This window comes from Myotis yumanensis, unplaced genomic scaffold (genome assembly GCF_028538775.1).
Source record: "Myotis yumanensis isolate MYYU_CA2020_CCGP unplaced genomic scaffold, mMyoYum1.0.hap1 SCAF_22, whole genome shotgun sequence".
Classification (NCBI taxonomy): Eukaryota; Metazoa; Chordata; class Mammalia; order Chiroptera; family Vespertilionidae; genus Myotis; species Myotis yumanensis.
In genome coordinates, this window is record NW_027223773.1 from 9,651,396 (window position 1) to 9,673,694 (window position 22,299).

General features: G+C 41.1%; 1 protein-coding gene across 1 annotated transcript in view; it reads left to right on the forward strand.

The window, feature by feature from the left end:
- The window catches only part of USH2A (usherin), a 398,687-nt gene that overhangs the window by 186,104 nt on the left and 190,284 nt on the right, over nucleotides 1-22,299 (forward strand). Inside the window, 3 exon segments of the mRNA XM_070401429.1 lie at nucleotides 10,880-11,039; nucleotides 12,783-12,954; nucleotides 17,984-18,131. Of these exon segments, the coding sequence (XP_070257530.1) occupies nucleotides 10,880-11,039; nucleotides 12,783-12,954; nucleotides 17,984-18,131 (480 nt within the window).

Here is a 22,299-nt window from a genome sequence, read left to right on the forward strand (position 1 = left end):
CAAGCAGCCAATCAACGATTCTTTCCCATCATTGATGTTTCTCTTTCCCTCCCTCCCTCCCTCCATCTCTGAAATCAATAAAAAAATATTTAAAACACCCCCCCCCACACACACACACACACACACAAATATGAGGCCTAAGGACCAGGGTAGAATGGTCAATGGCACAGAGCTGTGCATCTCATGAAAATGAAGTCACAGTTCTGTGTGACTAAGGCCCTGGGGAAGTGGTCCGGGTCAGTGAGAGACAAGATGGGAGTCATTATCAGAGGTGCTGCAGGTGTGTTCAGGTGTTTGCACTTTGTTCTCAGGCAAAGGAGAAGCACCGAAGGATTTTTAGAATTCAGGTGGCATGAGCTGATCTGTGTATTTGAAAATAAATAATCAAAGTGTGACATTAATCTGAAATAGTCACAGGTGCACCTATACAGCTGTTGTCTCCATTCATTGGGTGAAAGGACAAGTAGGTTAGGACTTAAATGCAGGAAGCTAATTGGACTTAACAATGCAGATGGCCCAGGAAGGGGAGGAGGAGAGAGGAGCATTAGTGTGGATTTGTTAACAGATCTATTGTATTACATTTCTGTGCATCGGTCAGTATAACTAAAATCTCCTTATTTTATATCCTTTTAAATGGTGTTTAAATATTTCCTGACAACACAGTCTGCTAAAGTATTTGCCCTTGGTGCAGATTTCCATTGACCTTGTTGCAGAGACTAAGCCTAAAACTGTGCTTTTGGAGGGGCCTCGATTACAGAGTAAAGCCCAATGACCTCGTTATGCAACCACATCTGGACACACTTTTTCTATCTGATGTAGAAAATTCAGCAAACTATAGAAGAATACCCCTATTAACAAACTGACGTCTCACATAATTGGGTTGTCCTCTCTCTAAAATTAAAGGCAAAGAGATTAAAACCTCTCAACTGTAAATGATACAGTGAAGTATCAGTATATAGACATCAGGGATATTCAGTGAATTTAGTTGCATTGAATACGTAAGAAGAAAAAAAGGTAGAGAGTAAACTCAAAGTATTCTTTCCTTGTAGCTAACTTTTTCAATATTTTTTATTGTTTTTAGTGCATCTATATAAACCCTTGAGTTCCCTAAATGGTGAAATTCTTTTTTTATTAATTCTTTTCAAAATAGTATCTCCATGTCGTAGATACAAAAGAATAATTAAGGAAGGCTCAGGTTCCTTCTTTTAGTAAAGGGTGGACTCTGATGAAACTGGAAAGAGTTTGTTTTTTCTTCCTTCACCTACGTACTAAATAGCTATCTTAAATTGTAAACGCCTTTTATAATGTATTTGGTTTTATCCTTGGAAAAAGTAGGAATGGTTCAGAAGCAATGGTTACTGTTCATTCTTGGTTTTGCAAAGTTAACATTGTCATTGGTCCTGACTGTTTCAGTTGCACATGATGGTACTCCAAGGATTTCATTATTGGGTTTTTGTTTGGTTAGTTTTTTTGTTTTGTTTGTAAAGGGATCCGTTCTCTATTGTAACACGTGGGCTTTCTCGGTGGATGGGAGGACATGGTCAGCAGCCACTCTGAATTTATGCCCTTCCAGCTGGGAAATTGCCCAACTCCAGATTGAAAAATACTGGGGAACGATGCTGACTGGTCCATCTTGGAGCATTCGTACAAATTTGGAGTCAAAGAGGCAGGATATGGGTTCTAGAAGAAAGTAGAAAGAAAAATATAGCCAATGAGGAAATTATTATGAGCCTGAATACCAACCCAATTTAGTTCATTTGTTAAATTTACCAATACTAGACTCTTACTGCCCATAAAGCCTCAGTCTTACTTGGATATTTTTATGAGTGCAGTTTGTCACTGTATATCCTTGGAAGTCATCCAACTCTCCTGTCTGCCTGTGTTCTTTCTTTCCTCTCAGCCTTTAAGCTACACAAGGGTACAAAACGGTTAAACAAGTTTATCCCCATTTTGTAGGTAAGGAAATAGGGCCTCAGAAAACTTACTTGATGTGCCTGCTTTCATGAGGTTGGTCGATGATAACAGCTAGGACTAGAATTGTGCTCTGATCATTTTCTGACTCCCAGATCACAACTCTCAACTAGATAAGTTGAAAGTGAAGGAAGGATGGGAGATTCCCTGACACTGTGATATTCAGTGGTGTCAGAACATTAACACGCCATGTATGTCTCCATCACATCATCTGTGTATTCTTAAAGACAACACATCAATTAAAGTGTCTCATTCCAAGGGGAGCTTTAATTTTGTAAGTTTCAAGCAAGCCGACGGATTTTAAATGGGGACCGTCTGACATTGTGCCCACATGCGTTGAGGAGATATAGTAGGACGCTATCGGTCTGCAGCGTGTGGTCTTGAGGGTAGAAATGAGCCATGTCTTCAGAGTCAGTCTTGAAAAGCTATGCGTGGAAACGGGTTTGTACGACTCCCTGCTGCATGACCTCCTATCTTCCTTATTTCAGTCAACCACGGACATGAAAGAATAATCTACCCTTTTAATCCACTCATAGAAGTGGTAGTTTGCTAGAGCTGCCATGAGAAAATTTCAGGCTGGGGGGCTTAAGTAACAGGAATTTATTCTCTCTCAGTCTCGGGGACTCGAGGTCCCAGATCGAGGTGTCAGCGAGTTTGGTTCCTCCGGAGGCCTCTCTCCTTGGCTTGCAGATGGCCAGCTTCTGGCCACGTCCTCACATGTCTGCCCTCTCTGAGTGTGCATCCCTGGTGTCTGTGTGGCCAGCTTTCCTCCTCTTGTAAGGACACTGGAATTTGTCCTTAGGAGGAAAAATTAGATTAGGACCCACACTAAAGGCCACAGTTTAATTTAACCACCTCTTCAAAAACCCTATCTCCAAATACAGCCACTTTTCGGAGGAACTGGGGGTTAGGGGTTCCACATAGGAATTTTGGAGGGATACTCTCAGGCGTAATAAAGGTATTCTTTGCAATGACTGCATATAGCTATGTGCCAAAGTAGTAAAAATTAAACATTTACCTGTTTGTTTGTTTGTTTGTTTGTTTTGGAGAATAATGCCTCAAGAATATTAGAACAAAATATTTTCACAAATGCTGATTTGTGGTTCTTTCATTCATTAACTTACCCACCCACCCATTATTCATAGATCTGTCTTGTGTGTTCTGAAACTGGGGCAATAAATTAGTGTCTGAGTGAGGAGTCGTCGGGTGCTGTGGGACACGTGTGGGCTTCCGTTTCCCTCTCAGAGTTCCCATCTCTCATATCAGTGAGCATACTCTACCCAAATTATTGGTTGGCTTGGTTGTTTTTTCCACTAGACTGTGAGTGACTGGAGGGTATTCTGTCCTGAAGACATGGAAGGGTATATGCATACAGGGAACAAAAAACAACAAAGGTTGTTTTCACAATGAAGGACTGAAGGCATCATTTTTCCCCCAATTATTATAAAACTAGACATTATGTGGAGGATGTGTCAGAATAGCAATTGGTATTTAGAGGGACGTTCAAGACAGAGTAATTTGTCTGAGACTGACAGCCAGGCATAGTTGATTGGTAACAGAAGTGACATGTGACCCCAGTGCTTGCCATCCATTGGGTACATATTTTCTTCCTATTTCTCTATGTGGCACAAGTATTAAGACTATTGCAAAGCTCATAAGCACAGAATTTATGCTAAACCTGTGAGAGGGGCCATCCCATGGCTACAAATATGACTCATCTCATGCTATTAAAGTTTGTAAAGATCGATCAGTTATTTTTCACATTTATAGTCATGATGTAATTAAATCCAATGTAATGACAACCAAAATATTGGTACCTATTTGAGCATAAAATAGTTTTTATTTTAAGTGGGAAATTTTGGATGAGTGTAAGAGAATGATTTAAGATTCAGACAAAGGCTTGTTTATTAAAAACCTCATCCCTGTGTTTACTGTACTTCACAGTTACATTCAAACCTAGAATGGTAAAAAAAGAGTTTGGGGGGAAAAAAACAAAACTTAAAATTCCAATAGCATTTAGGGAAGTTTGTTTCCTACATCCCAACTTTTAAAGGCTATTTTGCAAAGATGCTATTCTTGTATTGCCCTCTCTACATTTTTTCTGCCCTATTGTGGAAATATATACAAGTCCAACAACTCCTAGGGAAATGCTACCGAATTTGCAAATATTTGAATATTTATCTCCTGTGGGAAGATTACAAAGTCACTTTCTGGCCCTTGTGTAGCTCTACTATGCAAAAGCCAAGAGGATACAGCCCATAAATTCTATTAGCTCAGAACTCTGGGTATCAAAAATATACTATTTAGATAATATTAGGAGATTTCCCCCTCACTGAATCACTGCTATAAAGTTAAACTTGGTCTTCAAAATATAAATCAAATGAATGTTTTCTGTAAAGCTACAGACCTTTAGTGTCAACTGAACTTCCACACACCTTTGAGTATTCATTTCTCAAATTCAGCACGTATAGAATTCCTAAAATCTGAGCATTTGGGGAGCTAATAGTAAAATATTAATGCTAATATACATTATCTTCAATATTGTGTCCCTAAGTAGTTTGGCGCTAATATCTTCATTGTAACTTGTTGTTAATCAGTGAAACTTGCGCTCTTCCTGAAATCAGTTCTTTTTTATAAGTAGCAGTGCAGACCCCATCATAGGAGATACACTATAATTTGTAATTTTTGCACAAAAATTCTCAAATCATTTGCCATTTTATATTGTGAGCAGTATAGAATAAAGTGGCTTAGAATCATTGGCACATACTACATTTCTATACTCTATAAGCCACATTATCTCTGAAGTTTGGAAGACCTAACCCAGAGCAAAGTGTAATTCAAAAGACATAGCTGAAATTATCTTGTACACACCTTACTATCTGCCATATCTCAGCATAGAAAATACATGCAGATGCCCAACATATATTTGTGGAGTGAATAAATAAATGGCATAAAAGCTATTTCTGAATGTGAGCTGTGAGCATTTATAAAATTCAAAAGCCAGTTACTAATTCCATCTCTCATTGTCCAGAAGCAAGGTATATGGTAGAGGAGTAGTGTGAGTAGTGTGTGTGTGTGTGTGTGTGTGTGTGTAGGAGGGAGGGGAGTAGTGAGAGAGAAAGATAAGAGGGATACTGCTCTAGGGTTATATTATCATAAAAGCAACCAATAAAAAAAAATCTTGGCCTCAATATGCTATAATTTATTGTAAATTGGGTATTGGGGGTACTCAGGAATCCCGAGTGGAAGACAGCTGGCTAAGAATGCTGTTGGCCTAAGGAGTTTTGCATGGAAGCCTTTGAAATCACCAGCCAAAGAAGAGGAGAGAATGACGGGGCGGGGGGGGGGGGGGGGGGGAGCACAATTCATCACTAGCACAATGACAGTAGTAGTTCCCTTTCCCCTCCAAACGAGTGATTGTCAACTCCTAGCTGGTTGTGGTTCCCCAGCATGTGCTACCAGTTATTATTTTGACTGAGGCACCAGGTCATTTGCTTATAGTTAGTTTTCTTGTTGCAATAATTCTTTTTTACTATTCAACCATCAGGAGTGTCCAAAGTGTAGAGTTGTAAGGGGATACCTATGAGACCAAGAATTCTTGTTCTCAGAGTGCCAATAGCGCCGTGGGTACTCATGATTGGCATAAGGATGCTCATGAGAGAGACTTTTTTTGTTTTTTTTTTAAAGGCAGCTAAGTAGAGCACAAACTAAGCCCACATTATGGAGAATCAGAAGAGGCTCTGTGAATAATACACACTGTGAACAAGGTTTTGATGAGAAGGGTGTATGTGGATCTCTGTCGCGAGGCGGAAAACATTGTGAGCACAAACAAAAAACGTGTTGAGTTGAGAATATAGTTTGGGTGCAGGGTTATAGATAAGCACTTACTAGGGCAAAGTGAGTCCAACTCTGCCAGTTAGTTTGAAGGGACGGACCCGGATGTTGGTGATGGGTATTTGCTCACCTGGTTAGAGAAAAGCCTGGTCCACATTAAGGCTTTTATGAGGAGCAGAAGCATAATCGTGTTCAGGCTAAAGAAAGCCTGTGTTTTTTATTAATTATAAGGTCAGACTCTGAGTTTTCTGGACCCAAAAGGCTGAGCAAGCAGCCGTGACGCAAGGGCTGCACGGGGGCAGAATGAACAACTTGGCCTTCCACGTGCTTTTTATGGGGCCCATTGCTCTCCTGATGTCTATAGAAAACACACCACCTACTAGCTCGACCACCCAGACTGTGTTCTCATTGGACCTTAACCTAGAAGTGATTCCCAAGATGGAATTCCTAATGACAGAGGAGCTGTGGTCACTAGTGGCCAAATTGTTCCAACATTTAAGAATGTATTTTTTTATTGATTTCAGAGAGGAAGGGAGAGGGAGAAAGAGAGAGAAACATCAATGATGAGAGAGAATTATTGATTGACTGCCTCCTGCACTCTCCCTACTGGGAATCCAGCCTGCAACCCGGGTTGGTGCCCTGACCGGGAATTGAACCATGAACTCCTGGTTCCCATAGGTTGATGCTCAACCACTGAGCCACGCTGGCCTAGCTGTTCCAACATTTTTAACACCCAGGTGATGACTCCTGAGAAGAGGGGACAAAATCAGGAAGAAGCTCTATTTTTTATTTGGAAGTTGTTAGAAAAACGACTTGGTAACGTTAGATCATAAAGCAGCAAGAACTGCCACGGGAGACACCAATAAGAAGATATACATTTCTCAGTTTACTCCAGGAGTTAAAAGAAAATCATTGCCTACTTATTGGTTCATTTTGTAAATTGAGATCAATGAAATTCTCTGAACAACAGCATGAAATCAATCGTAAAATAGCATATAATTCATGGCCAGTATTGTAAATTATAGTTTGCTCGACAGTAATCGGTGAGGTTTCCATGCGCTGGGGTGCATTTCCGTGTAACACGTCTCAGGATGATGCCTGTGGATCCATTTCTGATGCATTTCAGAACGATCTGTTTTTCCCTGTCCACAGCTTTCTCTGTTTGATCTTATGCAAACGATGCAATCAGGCAAATGGAAAACAAGATGGTTTTGTTAAGGGGTTTGATGAACAGTGGCCTTATATTTTCAGGGTCCCCCACCCTCCAGTGGCTCCGCTCAGATTTGTGTACATACCTGCAATTGTTTGAATCCACTGATCCATCACCTTGCCCTTGAAGGGCCTGATCACATCTGTGGAGACATATTACCAAATCAGTTGCAGTTCGGCAGGGAGGAGAGAGTTACTGTTATGTTCCTCTTGGCTTTCAACATGGAATTGATGGTTTTGCTTAGGACTTCACCCCCAAAGAATGCCTTAGTCCTGCTTCCCTTGGAAAGGGAACTCTCTAAAAAAGAATCACCCATTTCAATTGTCCCTTTTTCACCTAGCTACTCTCCTCCCCCAACCTGGAGACTCCTCTTTTCTCGCCAAGTTTTGCTTTCTCTCTTCCTCACCATCGCCTCCCACTTCACTGAGGACTTCCCAGTCCAGCCACCTGTTCAGCTCCCTCTAACATGTATCATGTGAGGCTCCATCCCCTTCTTTTTTTCATGCCTCATTATTCAAAGGACACGAGTGACACTTCATCTTCTTATGGAAATACATGAAGAATAATCCACTTCGGGGTGGACAGCGCAGGCATAAAAATGACTCGGAAGTCAAAAAAGCTATTTAATCAAAGACTGGCTTTCTTTGTACTGTTGAGTTTATAGTTTTCAAATTTTCCCAATCCAAAGGAAATCCTCAGTTCCTATTGTATCAGATTTCCCATAAGGATTTTTTGTGAATTAATTCATTTTTAAAAAATCCAATGGGAAGAACATTTTAATTCTGCATAGGATTGGAAATCTTGGGTGTGGTTATCAAACGCATGAATAAAGGGCAGAATGAGCATGAAGCATTATAAATCCCAGTTAATAAGACATAGCTATGTATGTATTTCTATGAATATCTGTATTTTTAATTCTGTAACTCGACCTCATATATGTGATGTTATGCCTACAGTCCCTCTCAGGGTCCCTCCTGTCCTTTGAAGGTGTGAAAGCTTGCAGGGTCATAGACACTTTTCGGTATTTGGGTGTGGCCATCCATGATGCTTCATTCTGTGCAAAGGGGTCACTAATGAGATGCCCCCTCAGACCCAGGAGGTCTCGTCATTGCTTCCGTATCACACTTGGGGAACTGAACTTTCAGCAGTTCTTTCTCTGGCCCCATCCTGCTGCACACACCAAGGTTTGTTTGTTTTTTCTGGGTCCGTTTGCTGCCTGGGACTCTACCTTAGAACCAGGCGTCACAACCCCTCATCCCAAGATCCTGGACATCCCTGTCTCCTTCCTTCTTCCCTCCTTCATTCCATCTGGGGTGTTTGACGTGGAGGAAGGGAGGGTCTGTGCCCTTTTTGTTTCTCCTGATTGTTAAATCTAAACCCCCAGTGCCCTCCATTTGGCTCTGTGTAGAGGGGTTCTCCTCTTTCTGCTTTCTGACCAGTCCCATTCTGTTTCACATGTAGTACCTATTTTATAGGTAAATGCAGACTTTATAATTGAATGGATGGACATTTAGCGGAGACTGTAACTGAGGGAAAGGCATGGGGGTAGGGGTAGGGAAGAGCAGAAGGGGAAAACCATATTGATATTTATGACAACCATATTGATCTTGACCGCATGGCACGGATACCAAATATTATAGAGGTTCAGAAAGAGCTGGACCCGAGGACTTCAATTTGAGACCTCACTTGGTTCCTCCAGATTTGCCCAAACCATGGAAGGAGAAAAAAATAAAGAGGTCAGTACAACGAAGGAAGAAACAAGGGAATAAGACAGGTATCCCCAAGGAGTGCCAAGGGTCCAGCTCATGTTGGAAAATGTAAAAATGTAGTGGACTCTTCAGTGTGTTCAGCAATGTCTCTCAGTCACACCGCACAGATATCAGAAGATGATATAGGAAGACTTATCCCAGGCTAGGCACTGAGGCAGCAGATACAGAAGAGCACTGAGGAGGTGAGGTACCCTAGAGACCTGGAGAACATGACTTGGAAATGAGTCATCGAAGATCATGGCAAGGGAAATGCAGATGTTGTGAATACTCTGGAAATGAGAGGCTGTGTGGTAGCAAAGGAGGGACTGCATTAACGTGACAAATGGAAGGGGTGGGAGGTCACCAGTCTGTGGTCAGACAGGGTAGATTTTAAATTAAGAGGCTAGGAAATGGCTCTGGAGATGATCAGGTAGTGGGTCTCACTGTGCCGAACGGTGAAAAATGCAGTGGGATGAAGGGCATTCCATGTGAGGAAGTGGAAGTGGAGCCAGATTCAGGGATGAGTCATTACTGAGGGTGTTGGAGTTGCCAAAAAGGTGAAAAAATAGAAAAGGGGGGGGGGGATGATTGAAAAGGAAACCAAGCCAAAGTGTGACATAGGGGGTGTAACAGTGCCAACTGGGTCCTGGGCATACATTTTCTTAAATATTGAATTGATATTGATAAACAGTGGCTGTGTTTTCTCCATCTGTGATATACATGTATACCTTAGAAAATTTGAAAATATATGTAATAAAAAATAAATCATCCATGTGTCCTCACTCAGAGAGAACCTCTGTCCACATTTTGGCGTACCTTTATCTCCTATTTGTTTTTTGGTCAGTCCTGCCCCGAGGATATTTTTCCCATTGATTTTTAAAGAGAGTGTAAGGGAGGGAGGGAGAGGAGAGAGAGAGAGAAATGTCTATGTGAGAGAGAGAGAGACACATCAATTGGTTACCTCCCAAACACTCCCTAATCGGGGCTGGGGATCAAACCTGCAACCCGGGTACGTGCAGTCCAGCCAAGTACATGCCCTGGATGAGAAGTTGAACCTGCGACCCTGTGTATGCATGCGCCAGTGTTCTAACCACTGAGCACATGGGTCAGGGCTCCTGTTTGTGTGTGTGTGTGTGTGTGTGTGTGTTTTATGAAGCATTTGTGTTTGGGAATTCTTTTTAGGAATTCAGACAAGCACAGAAATATGACTGATGTTTACATCTTGGTAAAGTTGACAGGACTTTGGTGAGATTCATTCAATGAAATAATTGAGTCCCTGTGAAAAGGGGGTACTGAGGATATTTTAGAATTGAATTAGTAAATTACAGATTAGTTTATTCTAACACATGTATTCAAAACCTATAATGTGTCAGGCATTGTGCTAGATACAGAGGATGCAAAATGAATGTAGCACCGTCCCTGCCCTTACAGAGTTCACTCTGAGGGCTCGAATAAACAGAGTCAAAGTCATAGAAACAGATCCTGATGTCGGCATTGTGAGCGCTGTGCTGAAGGTGTGTGCAAACACCTTGGGAGGAAAGGAGAGGATAATAGCTCCATCTTGTGCCAGAGGTCACGGCAGGGTGTGTCGGGGCAGCTGCTGAAAGAAACAGGCATTGGCACTGAGACCGGGCAGCTTGAAGGTCAAATAATAGTTGCTCAGGTGGAGAAGAAAAGAAAGGAATTCAGCCGAAGGAATGACAAGTTCAAAGTCATTGTTAAAAGCTCTGTATTTGAATTTCAAAAGCAACTCCTGTTGTCTTCAAATATGTTTTGAAAATTATTTAAATGTCTCATTTATTTTTTAACAGAGTCACTGAACTAAGGCTAAACTCAAACCGATTTACCTGGCCAGGGACATTCAAAAAAACAGTCAAATTGTTCAAATGAAAAATGAAGCCAAGAGTTTGATTGACACCTGTCTATTTTAAAATAACCATCACATATTTAAGGGGTGAAACAGACTCGGTTTTATTGGCATCAATTTTGATGGCTATCGATTCTTATTTGAAGCTTTCCTTTCGCCATTCTAAGAAGTAGGGACGTAGATGAGGAGTGAGATCTTGGGAATAAAAAGTCTGATTGCAAATGCGTTCTTGTTTCCTGCACCCCCTAGATTTGGCAGTGTTCTCGCCACACCAGTTTCTGCTGTGTGCCTGCACACATGTGGGATGCGCGAACAGCTCCCTGGTGATGCTGTACACGGCACAGCTGCCACCGGAACACGTGACTCCCCCGATTCTGACCGTCCTGGATTCCAGAACTATAAACGCACAGTGAGTAGCAATATTGTTTGTCACACGGGGGTTCATGCAGGAATCCCAGTGCGTTCAATCAAGGGAAGGGCTTGTGACATAGAATTAATTTCATTGTGATTAAATGCATAGGAGTGATTAGTTCAGTGGTGCTGGGAACCTTTGATTATCCCTTGCCAAGTTAATTTCCATTTTGTCTTTATGCAATCAGGCCGAGCTACATGTGTACACAGCTTCTGTGCAAACTTCATGGAGGGGGAAACTGACCACTTACCCGGCCGCCTTGAGCTTTTTAGATGAGAGGCATTGTTTGTGCTCCTTTGGAGTTAGAGAATATAAATGTACATTTGCTTTTTGAGGATAAACTGGGACCTTCGTGTTCCTTGCAGTAGAAGTCAGAAAGGAACTTTCAGCTATAGGCAGGTTCAGATTAGTTTTGATATTAGTGGTTTTTATCCATTTCCTAATACAAGAGGTACAGGGTATATTGCAGTACTGAGTTAAACTTCTCTTACCACCAGTTACTACTGTTTACATTCATCTCTCTCGGTCTCAATTTCTCATCTATGAAAGAAGAGCTTGGACTCAATAAATTAAGCTATTCATTCAAACTGAAAAACATGACTCATATCCCATGGTCCCTAATTTGAACTCTCCCAGTGGCTCTCCTTTTTGCCCTAAGCCAATCCCACAGTATTTACCCCAAAGATGTCCCACTACTGTAACTATTTCTCAATTTACCAATTTCTGTCTGTTCCATGACTTGCCCAGTTCATGCTCACGGACACATTGGAACCCTTGTGTGGAATGTGCTCTACTCTTCCTACCAAATACAACCTGTCTGTCAAGGACTCAGCCATGCCTCTAAGTCACATGTCACCTCATTCGAGAAGTCTTACTGCACTATTTCAGCCCTTGCAATCCACAACTTTCCTGTATTCTGTAATTGCTTATTAACCGTTCCATCAATGCCCTTTTCAAGACCATTATGTTATTCTCTCTCCCTTTCATTTCTCATAAGTGCTCAGATGTATTACTTAGCCCAAATTTTGTTCTATGGCTTAAGTTCAAAATCAAATGCTCACCTGAGCAGTGTTGCTTAATTGGTTGAGCACTGACCCATGAACCAGGAGGTCACAGTTTGAATCCCGGTCAAGGCACATGCCTTGGTTGCAGGCTCAATCCCCACAGGGGTGCATGCAGGAGGCAGCTGATTGATGATTCTCTCTCATTGATGTTTCTCTCTCCCTCTCCCTTCCCATCTCTCTAAAAATGCAGTAAAAACATTTTAAAATATTTAAAAGTCAAATGCTCAGACATTTTCGTATTATTATCTAATCTATAATAATAAAAGTATAATATGCTAATTAGGCTGGACGACCTTCCAGATGAAGCCGGGACTGTGAGGGAAGCCCGGGTCCCAGGTGCCTGCTGGCAGCCAGAGGAAAGCCAGGTGCCAGAGGGAAGCTGGTGCCGGCAGCTGGGGGAAGGAAGGCCTAGTCTTGCACGGATTTTGTGCATTGGGCCTCTAGTTAAAATTATAAGTAACTAGAGAACAGGCACTATGCCTTATTTTCTTTATACCATTCAGAATAGACATTTAATAACTACTCGGTTGATGTTTTTTAAGTGAATCACGTTGAGTGTTCAGTGTGTATTTTTACTGTGGCCTGAGTCCAGGTTCACACCTGTCCTATAAAGGCTGTGCCCACCAGGCATGACTTGAAGGAACGAGGAAATAATGCTGTACTTTTCCATCCCTAGGTGGAAACAACCAAGAAAACTAAACGGAATTCTGGAGGGCTATCTATTATATATTTCAAATTACATGCATGACTTTACCACGTGGGATGTCGTCTATAACAGTACAGAGCTTTTTCAGGACCACACGCTACAGTACCTGTTGCCTGGCACCAAATATCTCCTCAAGCTGGGAGTAAGTTTGCTTTTCTCTATCACTTTCTCTGTCCCCTTCCTGTCTCTGCTGCTTCCCTTCCCTTTATCCCATCTTCTCTCCCTCCCTCACTTAAGAAAACAAGAACAAACCCCAAAAAACCCTCATGTATCGCTATTCCCACTGAAAACTCACTTCACATCTTAAATGTGAATGATGTTGATCTAATACACTTATTTCATATTATGCAAAATAATAGAATAACAATCTAAGTCAGTAGGTTTCCCAAATCTAATTTAGGATTATCAGAAATTACTTCTTTTTTTTATTATTTGCAGAATGTCCTAATTGTTGAGGGCTTTTTCCAAAATGGTTGGATTAACAGGGTTATTTTCCCATGAAGCTTGTATTCATTTGAAAAACAATGCACAGTATGAAAATATAGGTCTTATTTTTTTAATGAAGGTTTCAATGACCCCCCCCCGATATTCTTGATCATTATTATATTCTGGATTACATCACACTTCTATCTCAAAAGGACCGTCACTTAATAAAACCCTAGAACCAACATAGTTTACAGATTTCTGTAGACAGACAATAGTCTTCTTTTTTCTCATGCAAAATTGCACTTTTATGCGAAGGTCTTTTAAAAGACCTTGATAATACTGTGGAATTTATTCCTTTTGTTTTTTGATGAAATATAATCTTTTTTAAGTTTAATAGCACATCTGAAAATAACTGAATATAAACATGAGATTGTCCCTATTTGTTTTAAACGCACTCTTCATTTTATAGCAATACCTATATAAGGATATTTGCTTTGATAAATGCCATAGAAAATATTCCGCTCTTGATTATGAATAAATTTACATTTATGTAGACACTGTGTATGCATTCATTTTACTTAACACGCTCTTGAATGCTCTAAATATTATACCAAGAGAGAATAAACTACATTCAACCATTGCTAAGTGTCTGACCTGACACCATAAAACAAGGGCAATCAGACAATGTTCCAAACGCTGTCCGCACTGGCTCTCGGTGCCTAGGTGTTCCGCACGCCAGGCGGCCTCATGACCTGCAGCCTTCGTTACTTACTTTATCACCTAAGATGTTAGAAGTGTATTAACTCAACTTTCAGAGGCAAATCCACAAGTCCACAGTATTTTCAAAAAAAGCAGTCATATCAGAATCTGGAAAATTCTCTACTGCTTAAAAGCAACCAGAATTAATTGTTACCCTCTTGGTTTTTATCAGGAGACAAATGACACAAAACAGGTCTACTCTCGGGGCTGTGCAATCCATGGAAACCCACCTGAGTCTCTCTATGTTTTATGAATCTGTGGTACCTTGAAAAATGAACAGCACTGGATTGTGATTCCACTCCCCTGGGTTTCTATTCCGGTTTTGCCACCAACTGTGTGGCCTAAGGCAAATTTACTTAACTGCACTGAGTTCAGTGTTTTTCAAGCCTAGAATTAGGATTTTTGAACTAAATGCTTTTTTAATGTCTCTTTAAGTCCCAAAATGCTATGATGCTAAAAAGGTGACCCCCAAACAATATTCTGTGGAGTCAGAGGACATCTATCAGCCCCTGAATAATGTTGTTGCAAGATTGTAAAAATGTGGAAGTCTTGCCCTAACTCTTTTAGGGAAATACATTTGCTCAGGTTATTTTTTATTTCACCATATTTATTAGGGCAGGAAATACACTGATATATATTCAGGAAGTGTACTCAACTTAAAGGGTGTTTTACTCAACTCTGTTAACCAGTAAATGAAATGAACCAGAATACTTAGGTTTATCTTGGTTAATTGAGAGATTATCGTATATTTCACAGTTCCAACAACATAACTGGCTTTCAAGGTGGTTAGGTTAGTAGATGAAGATCCATCCTCTCAGCCAAGTGGAGCGGCCTTTATAGATCATCTTAACATGCTGACTACGTGTTGGAAAACAACTTGCCAACAGCGCCTTTAAGCAGGCATTTTAGGCAAATGCGTGGGAGTGGGAACCACTGTGATTCACTCTAGACTCAGAGCGTATATGTTACTCCCCGTGGTTTTATTTGATCTTTCTTGTTGACTGGATTATAAACTTGAACGCTAGAGACTGTGTCTTTCAAAATTCTGTCTGCAGAGTCAAGCACAGTGCCTGGTGGAATCTGAAAGCTCAGCAAATGGTTCTTGAATGAATGAACACTAAGCATATTGATTTCATAAAGAATCTGAGGCTTCTGACATCCATTAATTTGCTGTAAAATGTCAGAGTCGGGGACTCTGTGATTTCAAACGTGTTCTTTCCACTAGAAGAAACGGCACACTGTGTTGTTACACTCGACACATGGAGTCGTGAAGTGTGGTCGTCCCTGATAAACACAGTGCCAGCGATTAAATAAAGAAGATAGTGAGACACACAAGTATCCAGATACGTATGGTCTGGTAATTTTCATATCACTGCTAGACATTTGCCTCTTGATGAAGGTTGAGTGTTAAATATATTTCATGGAAGAGTTTTTGGAATGACTCTTAGAAATGACCTTCTTAAAGGTCATTTTTAGGTAATCTGGCCTTGTTCTTTTGCTTAATATATGCCACATTATTAACATCCTCAGAGCCTACTTCTCTGAAAGCAGGTGAAAGAGAAGGCTAGTTTTGGATGTTCCTTATAGGCATGATTTCAAAAACAGTTGATGTACTTTTATTGGTCACACATTTCATTAGACCAAAAAGTGAATTCCCTATTTGGTCAGAAGTGACTCATCATTTCTGGGTAGTCTGATGACTTTGCATTTTGTTAAATGGCTATAACTAATGAATGCTGTAGGAGATGGATAGAGACCACCTTATTTTAAAGGCTCAGAAGCTTTCAAAGACTTTGCCATTTCATAAAGGCATCGTTAGTCAACCCCACTATTTTGTTTAGATTTTCCAAACCAGAATTGTAATGAGCATTCAGTTGAATTGAACGCAGTGGCCTCTGGTGCTGGCAGGTCAAGACAGATGCTGATTGGTTTAATTTCATTTAGATGCTATGAATTATTAGATCATTTGGGACGCAACCTTAAGAGTATGTATTTCCCTATAGATGGCAATGAGCTATTGTACTGCTCTCTCCACACCTCCAAATGCCTGCAAGTACAATGTGGAAAAACCCCAAAATATTGTGCAGGTAATTCTGTCATTTCAGCAGCCCCTGGATAAATTCTGCTTCATTCATTTACAAGAAAAATAACCTCAGGAACTCTTTAGATCCTTACAAAGTTCTCTGTCACATTACTTTTTCATGGATCTTCCCAACAACCCAAAGAGCAGTCCTCCCAAACCAGAGGCTGTCTTTGTTTATCCCAGAAGGCATCCTAAAATTCTCAAAACCAAGTACATTTTCATTCACATTCTGTTTTTAAAAATATATGGTTTGACGTCCCATAGAACAGTATTTCTCTGGGGAGAGTTCACAGGGAAAAGCCTGAGGTTCTGGTTGAGAAAAAAAAAGTGACAAGTCGCCAGTCAGAATTAAACCCCATTGAGGTAGGAGTTTAACAATAAGATGCTGCAACCTTTTCCCCCTCCCAAGGCCAAACTCTGGGAAAAGATGGATTTCTCTCCTCTGGGGACGGGAAAGAAGGCTCTGTTGGCCACTTTCCCATGATGACACCACTGTCCCCCATGGCCTCCTTTCTGGCCACATTTTCTGGTGGATGTTCAGCACGTTGGAAATGTTCTAACCTTTCTTTTTTCAATGTTCAGATTGTTCTTGGGCTCACAGTGACATATCCTAGAGTTTTGAGTCGGGGTTTGTCCACAATGTCAATTGATCCTTCTTTATTTGCAAAGAAATCTGTTCTCAGGAGGAAGATGGCTTCTCTCTTCCATACATATGCACAGGCCACAGCTGAGAATTAGAGGCGGCCCACCGAGGTTAATTAGGTCCCAATCTCAATGCAATGCCATGCCCAGGCCACCGTTTAACCCGTCTGAACCTGGCTGACGCTGCTGAGAAATTATCCTGAAAACCTGGGCTCACTGTCGTATTTTTCCCATAGCATGCGAGGTAGATCTCCATGTCGATTGACCATATATTGCCATTCATACCTATAATAAATAAATACCATACCTGTAATAAATAGCGATAATTTTGCAAATATTAAACTTCACTATAAAAAATCTCTAAAAATCAGTCAGCTTTCTCCTGTCTTCAGAGACAAGGATATTGTCTGCTTTCAGTACCAAAGGTCACTCCCTCATTATCAAACTGAAAAGCAGGGACAGGCCCAAAGGATAAAAGCGTATTTTAACTGTTTATATTAGTAATATCTACCTTTCATGAAAGGGACTCAGTGTCTGCTTTTTACATCGTCCTATGATTTTTTTCTTCCTTTTCTTATTGATTTAGTAAAGTTTAGTGCATTTTTGAAAGATCCTTAAATTTCACTGTGCAAATTACAGTTGTAACCTAGAGAGACGCTGAACAAAGCTTAAGTGCAGTTTTCAAATATCTGTGTTATTTATGTGAAGATGTATTTGCTAATATTTGCCAGCAAATTTAGTGTAGGAATCTCTGTGTCTGTCTCAATTTCCTGCAGAAATGCTTATCCAGCAACTTAGGGAGTGAAGGTATTTTCCTAATACTTTTAAATGTTTATTTGGGGATGATTTGGAATTTATTATGAAAGTGCACACAGAAGTGTCCTTCCATTTCTAGCATTAGTGATACCTTATTAGGTAGGGGGGAGGCGCAGCTGTGACCCTTTTAAATTTGTCAGCTGGTTAACAAAGCCCATTTCCTCGGGCGCATAAGTAGTGATTTGACCCTTTAAGCCAGTAAGCTGCCACCCAACAGTGCCTTTGCTATTGATTTATGAGAAATATTGTTGTATTCGATTACACGGTTCTACTTTAAATATATTGGTCACATTGTAGTCGTGTGGAACACATTTATTTTGTGGGATAAAGAAAGCTTTATTTCAAAGAATCCAAAACTCTTAGTACGAATTACTTTTCTTCAATGTCCATCTAAACTTTTGGGACGCAGGGTGAAATGTGCTTTTTCCCCCCGATTTCCTTTCAGGCTTGCACCGGTGGCGGGTGCACAGTGAGTGAACCCAGTGAGGCCCGGACGGAGGATTGCTCACCGGAAGGCGTGCCCGCCCCCAGAGCGCACTCCTATTCACCCCACTCCTTCAACATCTCCTGGACGGAGCCTGAGCATCCGAACGGTAAGTGAACTCTTTTAGCCTGGAGTCAAAAAGATGATTAGCAAAGGTAAATTAATAGTCTCAATGGCAGCGTATATGTGGAGCTTAATTTTTAATGATCATTTTAGCACATAAAATACCTGAGATAGCATCTTGGCCTGTAGTTGCGAGATTGTGGTTTTTAGGCTAACACACAATTTTAGTGGCTCAAAAGTGCTCCCTTTTGATAGTTCCTGTGTACTGCATCTTCTTGTTAGCATGTTCCCGGAGAGGTGAGGAGAACCAGCGAGGATTCCGGAAGAAGGCTCCTGTGACATTGCCATTGTGTTTGCAATGACTTACTGTTTTCAACAGTCATTCATTCTTTCTGGGAGAGAGAAGCAGAGGCGGAAAGTTCATGCACACATTGTATTTCAAAATGCTTTTGATTCAATAAGTTTATCCTAACAGAGATCACTAGGACCTCCATATTTTTAATATATTCATAAATATTTCATTGTGCTGTTTTTAAGCAATGCATACATTAAATATACATATACATTTACACTTGCCTCAGGTGAAAAAGATTGTATATGTTTCTAAGTGGTATACACACCTTTGAATAATTCAGAGAGTTGTTAGCCAGTTAAAGTTTACTAGAATAAAATCTTATTATAAAGAGTTTTTGTAATAACTTGGGGTGGAAATTGCTTGATTCATTGATGGACAATGTTTTTATGTTTTACACAGCATAGGGTCATTGTTCCAAACTGCAGAAGCTTATATATAACATCAAATTTTGTTCCTCCTTAAGATAAATATCAAGAAGACTTTTAATCTCATAGAAACTGTTTTAAGTAACTCATTACTGAACATTGAAATGGCCTCATTTAGCCTAGACAGAAAGAATGAAAGAAAAAAATTGCAGTTTTATTAGTTTGTCTTATGTTTATTATGATATTAATTATTCCCGTCATCTCATTTTAATTAAACTTTTGGCAAATGCAGTAGATATATTGGAGGTGGTGGAGAGAGTTTTAATACTCAAAGTGAGTGATTATCTCTGCTATTGAAGTTATTCCTGCACTATTACAAATTTTCTAATAAAAATAAATGAATGTTCATTTGATACTTACATTAAACAGTGAAAAATCTTGTCATACTTCATGCTCCACAAAGAAGTCTAGTCCATGGGTGGCAATAGATATATTAATGATTTATTCCAGTTGGAATGTTGTTAAATGCTATGATATGATTTTCCCTGTGAACACTTTCTTTCATGCCAGTTGCTAGTTGCAGCTGGTTTTCTGGCTGCTCTTGGAATCATAGGTTGAATAGAGAAATACTTTCTGTGTTTCAGGAAATCTTTACGTACTGTTTTGTGCATTTAAAAGCATTTTTTAAATGTATTCATTGAACAATAAGAATTTGGGGGATTTGGGTGATGTGTGTTAACACTTCTATCATATTCTATGGTCCAGTGTTTCATCTTATCAGAATCTTAAAATGTTTCTTGTGGGAAAATGATTAGATATTTGAAGAGTAATCGTTTCATTACACTATTTTTTTTTCTTCTCTTCTCTACTTCTCTCTTTACTTTCCCCAAATTTACCAGCATTTGCGGTCTACTGTCCATTGCCTTGAGAGGGGTGATCTGATTATTGGAAACATCCCATTGACTTAGTTATCAAAATGCGGGTGACTATTTAATACACCCCTGTATGCCCTATCTCTAGGCTCTAACTTAGGTTGAGACCTCTCCTCTTAGCACCCCTTCTGGAGACCTCCACACGGATCTCAGTTACACTTTACACTCGGAATATCCAGCGTGTTCTCTGCCTCTCTATCCGCCCTCTCTCCTGTGTTCCCTCGCTCACTGATAAGTGCCACTCACACACACCAGCCAGGAGCCTGGGTGGCACTCGTGACTTGCTCACCCCGATTTCTCTTGCCACACTCCCCCCAACTGCGTCTTCTCATGAAGGCGCTAGTGTTTATCACCCAGAAGACACCAAGAGCCTCCGCATGCCATGCTAAAATTCAAATTTGTCCATTCAAAGTGTACTCCTGATAACTTACTAGGTGTCATCATTCTGATGACCTACTAGGTGTCGTTGTTCTGATGACACCACCTCGACTTTGCCGAAGCCTTCCTCTTAGAGTCTCTGGGGGACATATCCATGTAAATAAATAATCACAAGGTAAGAGGCACAGGAGAAGCCAAAGTGTGAGAAGAAGAAGCTTCCTGAGGAGGCCCACAGGGTGTGGCTGTGCCATCCCTCGGGGTCCTCATTCAGACGTAGTGGGTCCAGACAGGCACCTGCACTTAGAAGGTCATACCCTGTCCCAGGTGCTGCTCGCCTGGGTTGGTATGTTCCAGCCTCCAAAATCTTGACTCTGTTAGTCAGTTATAGACATAAATAGATTATTTCACCAGGGCTTTATACACATGAAGAGACTCATTGAGAAACAGTAAACCCACTTTCTGTAATAAGTGTGTATATTTTCAAATGCATGCCTATAGATGACAAATATATGGAAGGCGTGGAAGGTTCCCATGCAAATGCCCAGTTCTTGCCTGTGGAGCAGTTGGTGGCCTCAGCCAGCGTGGCTTAGGTAGCAGGCTCTGTGCTTTTCATTACAGATTCCCATTTAAATGCTCAGCTCCTATCAAGAACGTCCAGTGATAAATCTTACCGAACAATATGGTGGAAACATCTTTCCGTGGCCGCTAAGTGGTGCTCCACTTCATCCTTTGAAAGGCATATGGAATCCCAGTGGCTGAGCCACAGCCCACGTGGCCCATCTTTTATTGATGGGCACCTAAGCTTCCATGACTTCCTTATTATAAATAATGCTACTTGCGGTTAATTGCCTTGGTGTGCCAAGAAGAATTGAAGCACCAATTCCTTATCATTTGATTGACACCTAGGGCTTTGCTTTCCTTCGGATAAGCCCTGCTTCATTCTCCTCCCTGGCTCCCCACACCTGCAGAAAGGTGGTGCAGGCTCCGGCTCTGTGTCCAACCAGAGCCCTTGGTCCCAGAGTCCCTCTGGTGAAGGTGTTCTTTGCAGGCTGTGATGTTGGGCAGGACCTTTAAAACCTCTGAAAAGAGCTCCTTTTAGATCCGAGGTGGACAAGGGCTCCTCATTTTTAGGGCCCCAACCCTTCCTGTGTGATGCCACTAGCCATCGATGAAAAGTAGCACAAGGAATGGCTGTCTAATCCGTTGGCGACCTGTCTTGTGAGGATTGCAACTGCATAATTAGAATTACGTTTCCAGAGCTTCCATCATCTCATGAGCCATGTTCCCTCCCAGAAGCTTAGGCCTTAGTGTCTGGAAATAAATGTTTTGCTCGCACTTGAAGTCTGCCTAGCTAAAGTCAGCGTAATACCTGACCACAACAAACTTATAGGTCACTGACATTTAGTGACATTCAGTGAATTAAAAAAACACTAAAATACAGAATAGGAAATTCTTATTCTTTATGAATACTTACAATTCCTTGTCACTGTCCACTCTCTTTACCTGAGAACATTCACCTAAAACAGTTTCCCTGTTACCTGTGACCCACATGAAGGTGGGGGCCCTATGTCCCTAGTTCACCATTGTAGTCACAGCACTTGGCGGGGTACGAGGTGTGAGTAGATGGGCATTAAGCAGCTGTTGACTGCATTAATGTTCGCTGAAGATAGAGACAATAATAAAATGGTAATTGTGTTGATGGGAGAGGCATATACATACGCAATCATACAGAACACACACATGCACATTTACAGCGTGTCTCCTAGTTGTGTAACGGAGGTGGGATGATCTCGGAGGTGGGGGGAAGGCATCTCCCCCTGGCCTGCTGAAGGCTCTTTGTGCTCTGGGAGATCCAGGCCCCTGACGTCAGCCTGCTCATCAGTACATAGTCCAAAGAGAGGCCACGCGTGAGGCCGGGCTCTTGGCTGCCTCCATGTGAAAGAGTATGTTGTTGCCACCATCAGGATTAGGTGATGCGAAGATGGGCCTGGTAAGAGAAGGACAAGAGAGTTGGGCCCCATTAGGTTAGACAAGGGTCCTGGTGTCTCCAGCAAAGAAAGAGCAGTCGAGGAACCCACAGAAGCATTGCCATAAGCTAGCCTTCTGGGTTGGGCCAGCTTTGTGAGAATGAATTCATGGCTGTGTATCAAGATAGTGGCAGTGATATCAATAAGAACAGAAAAG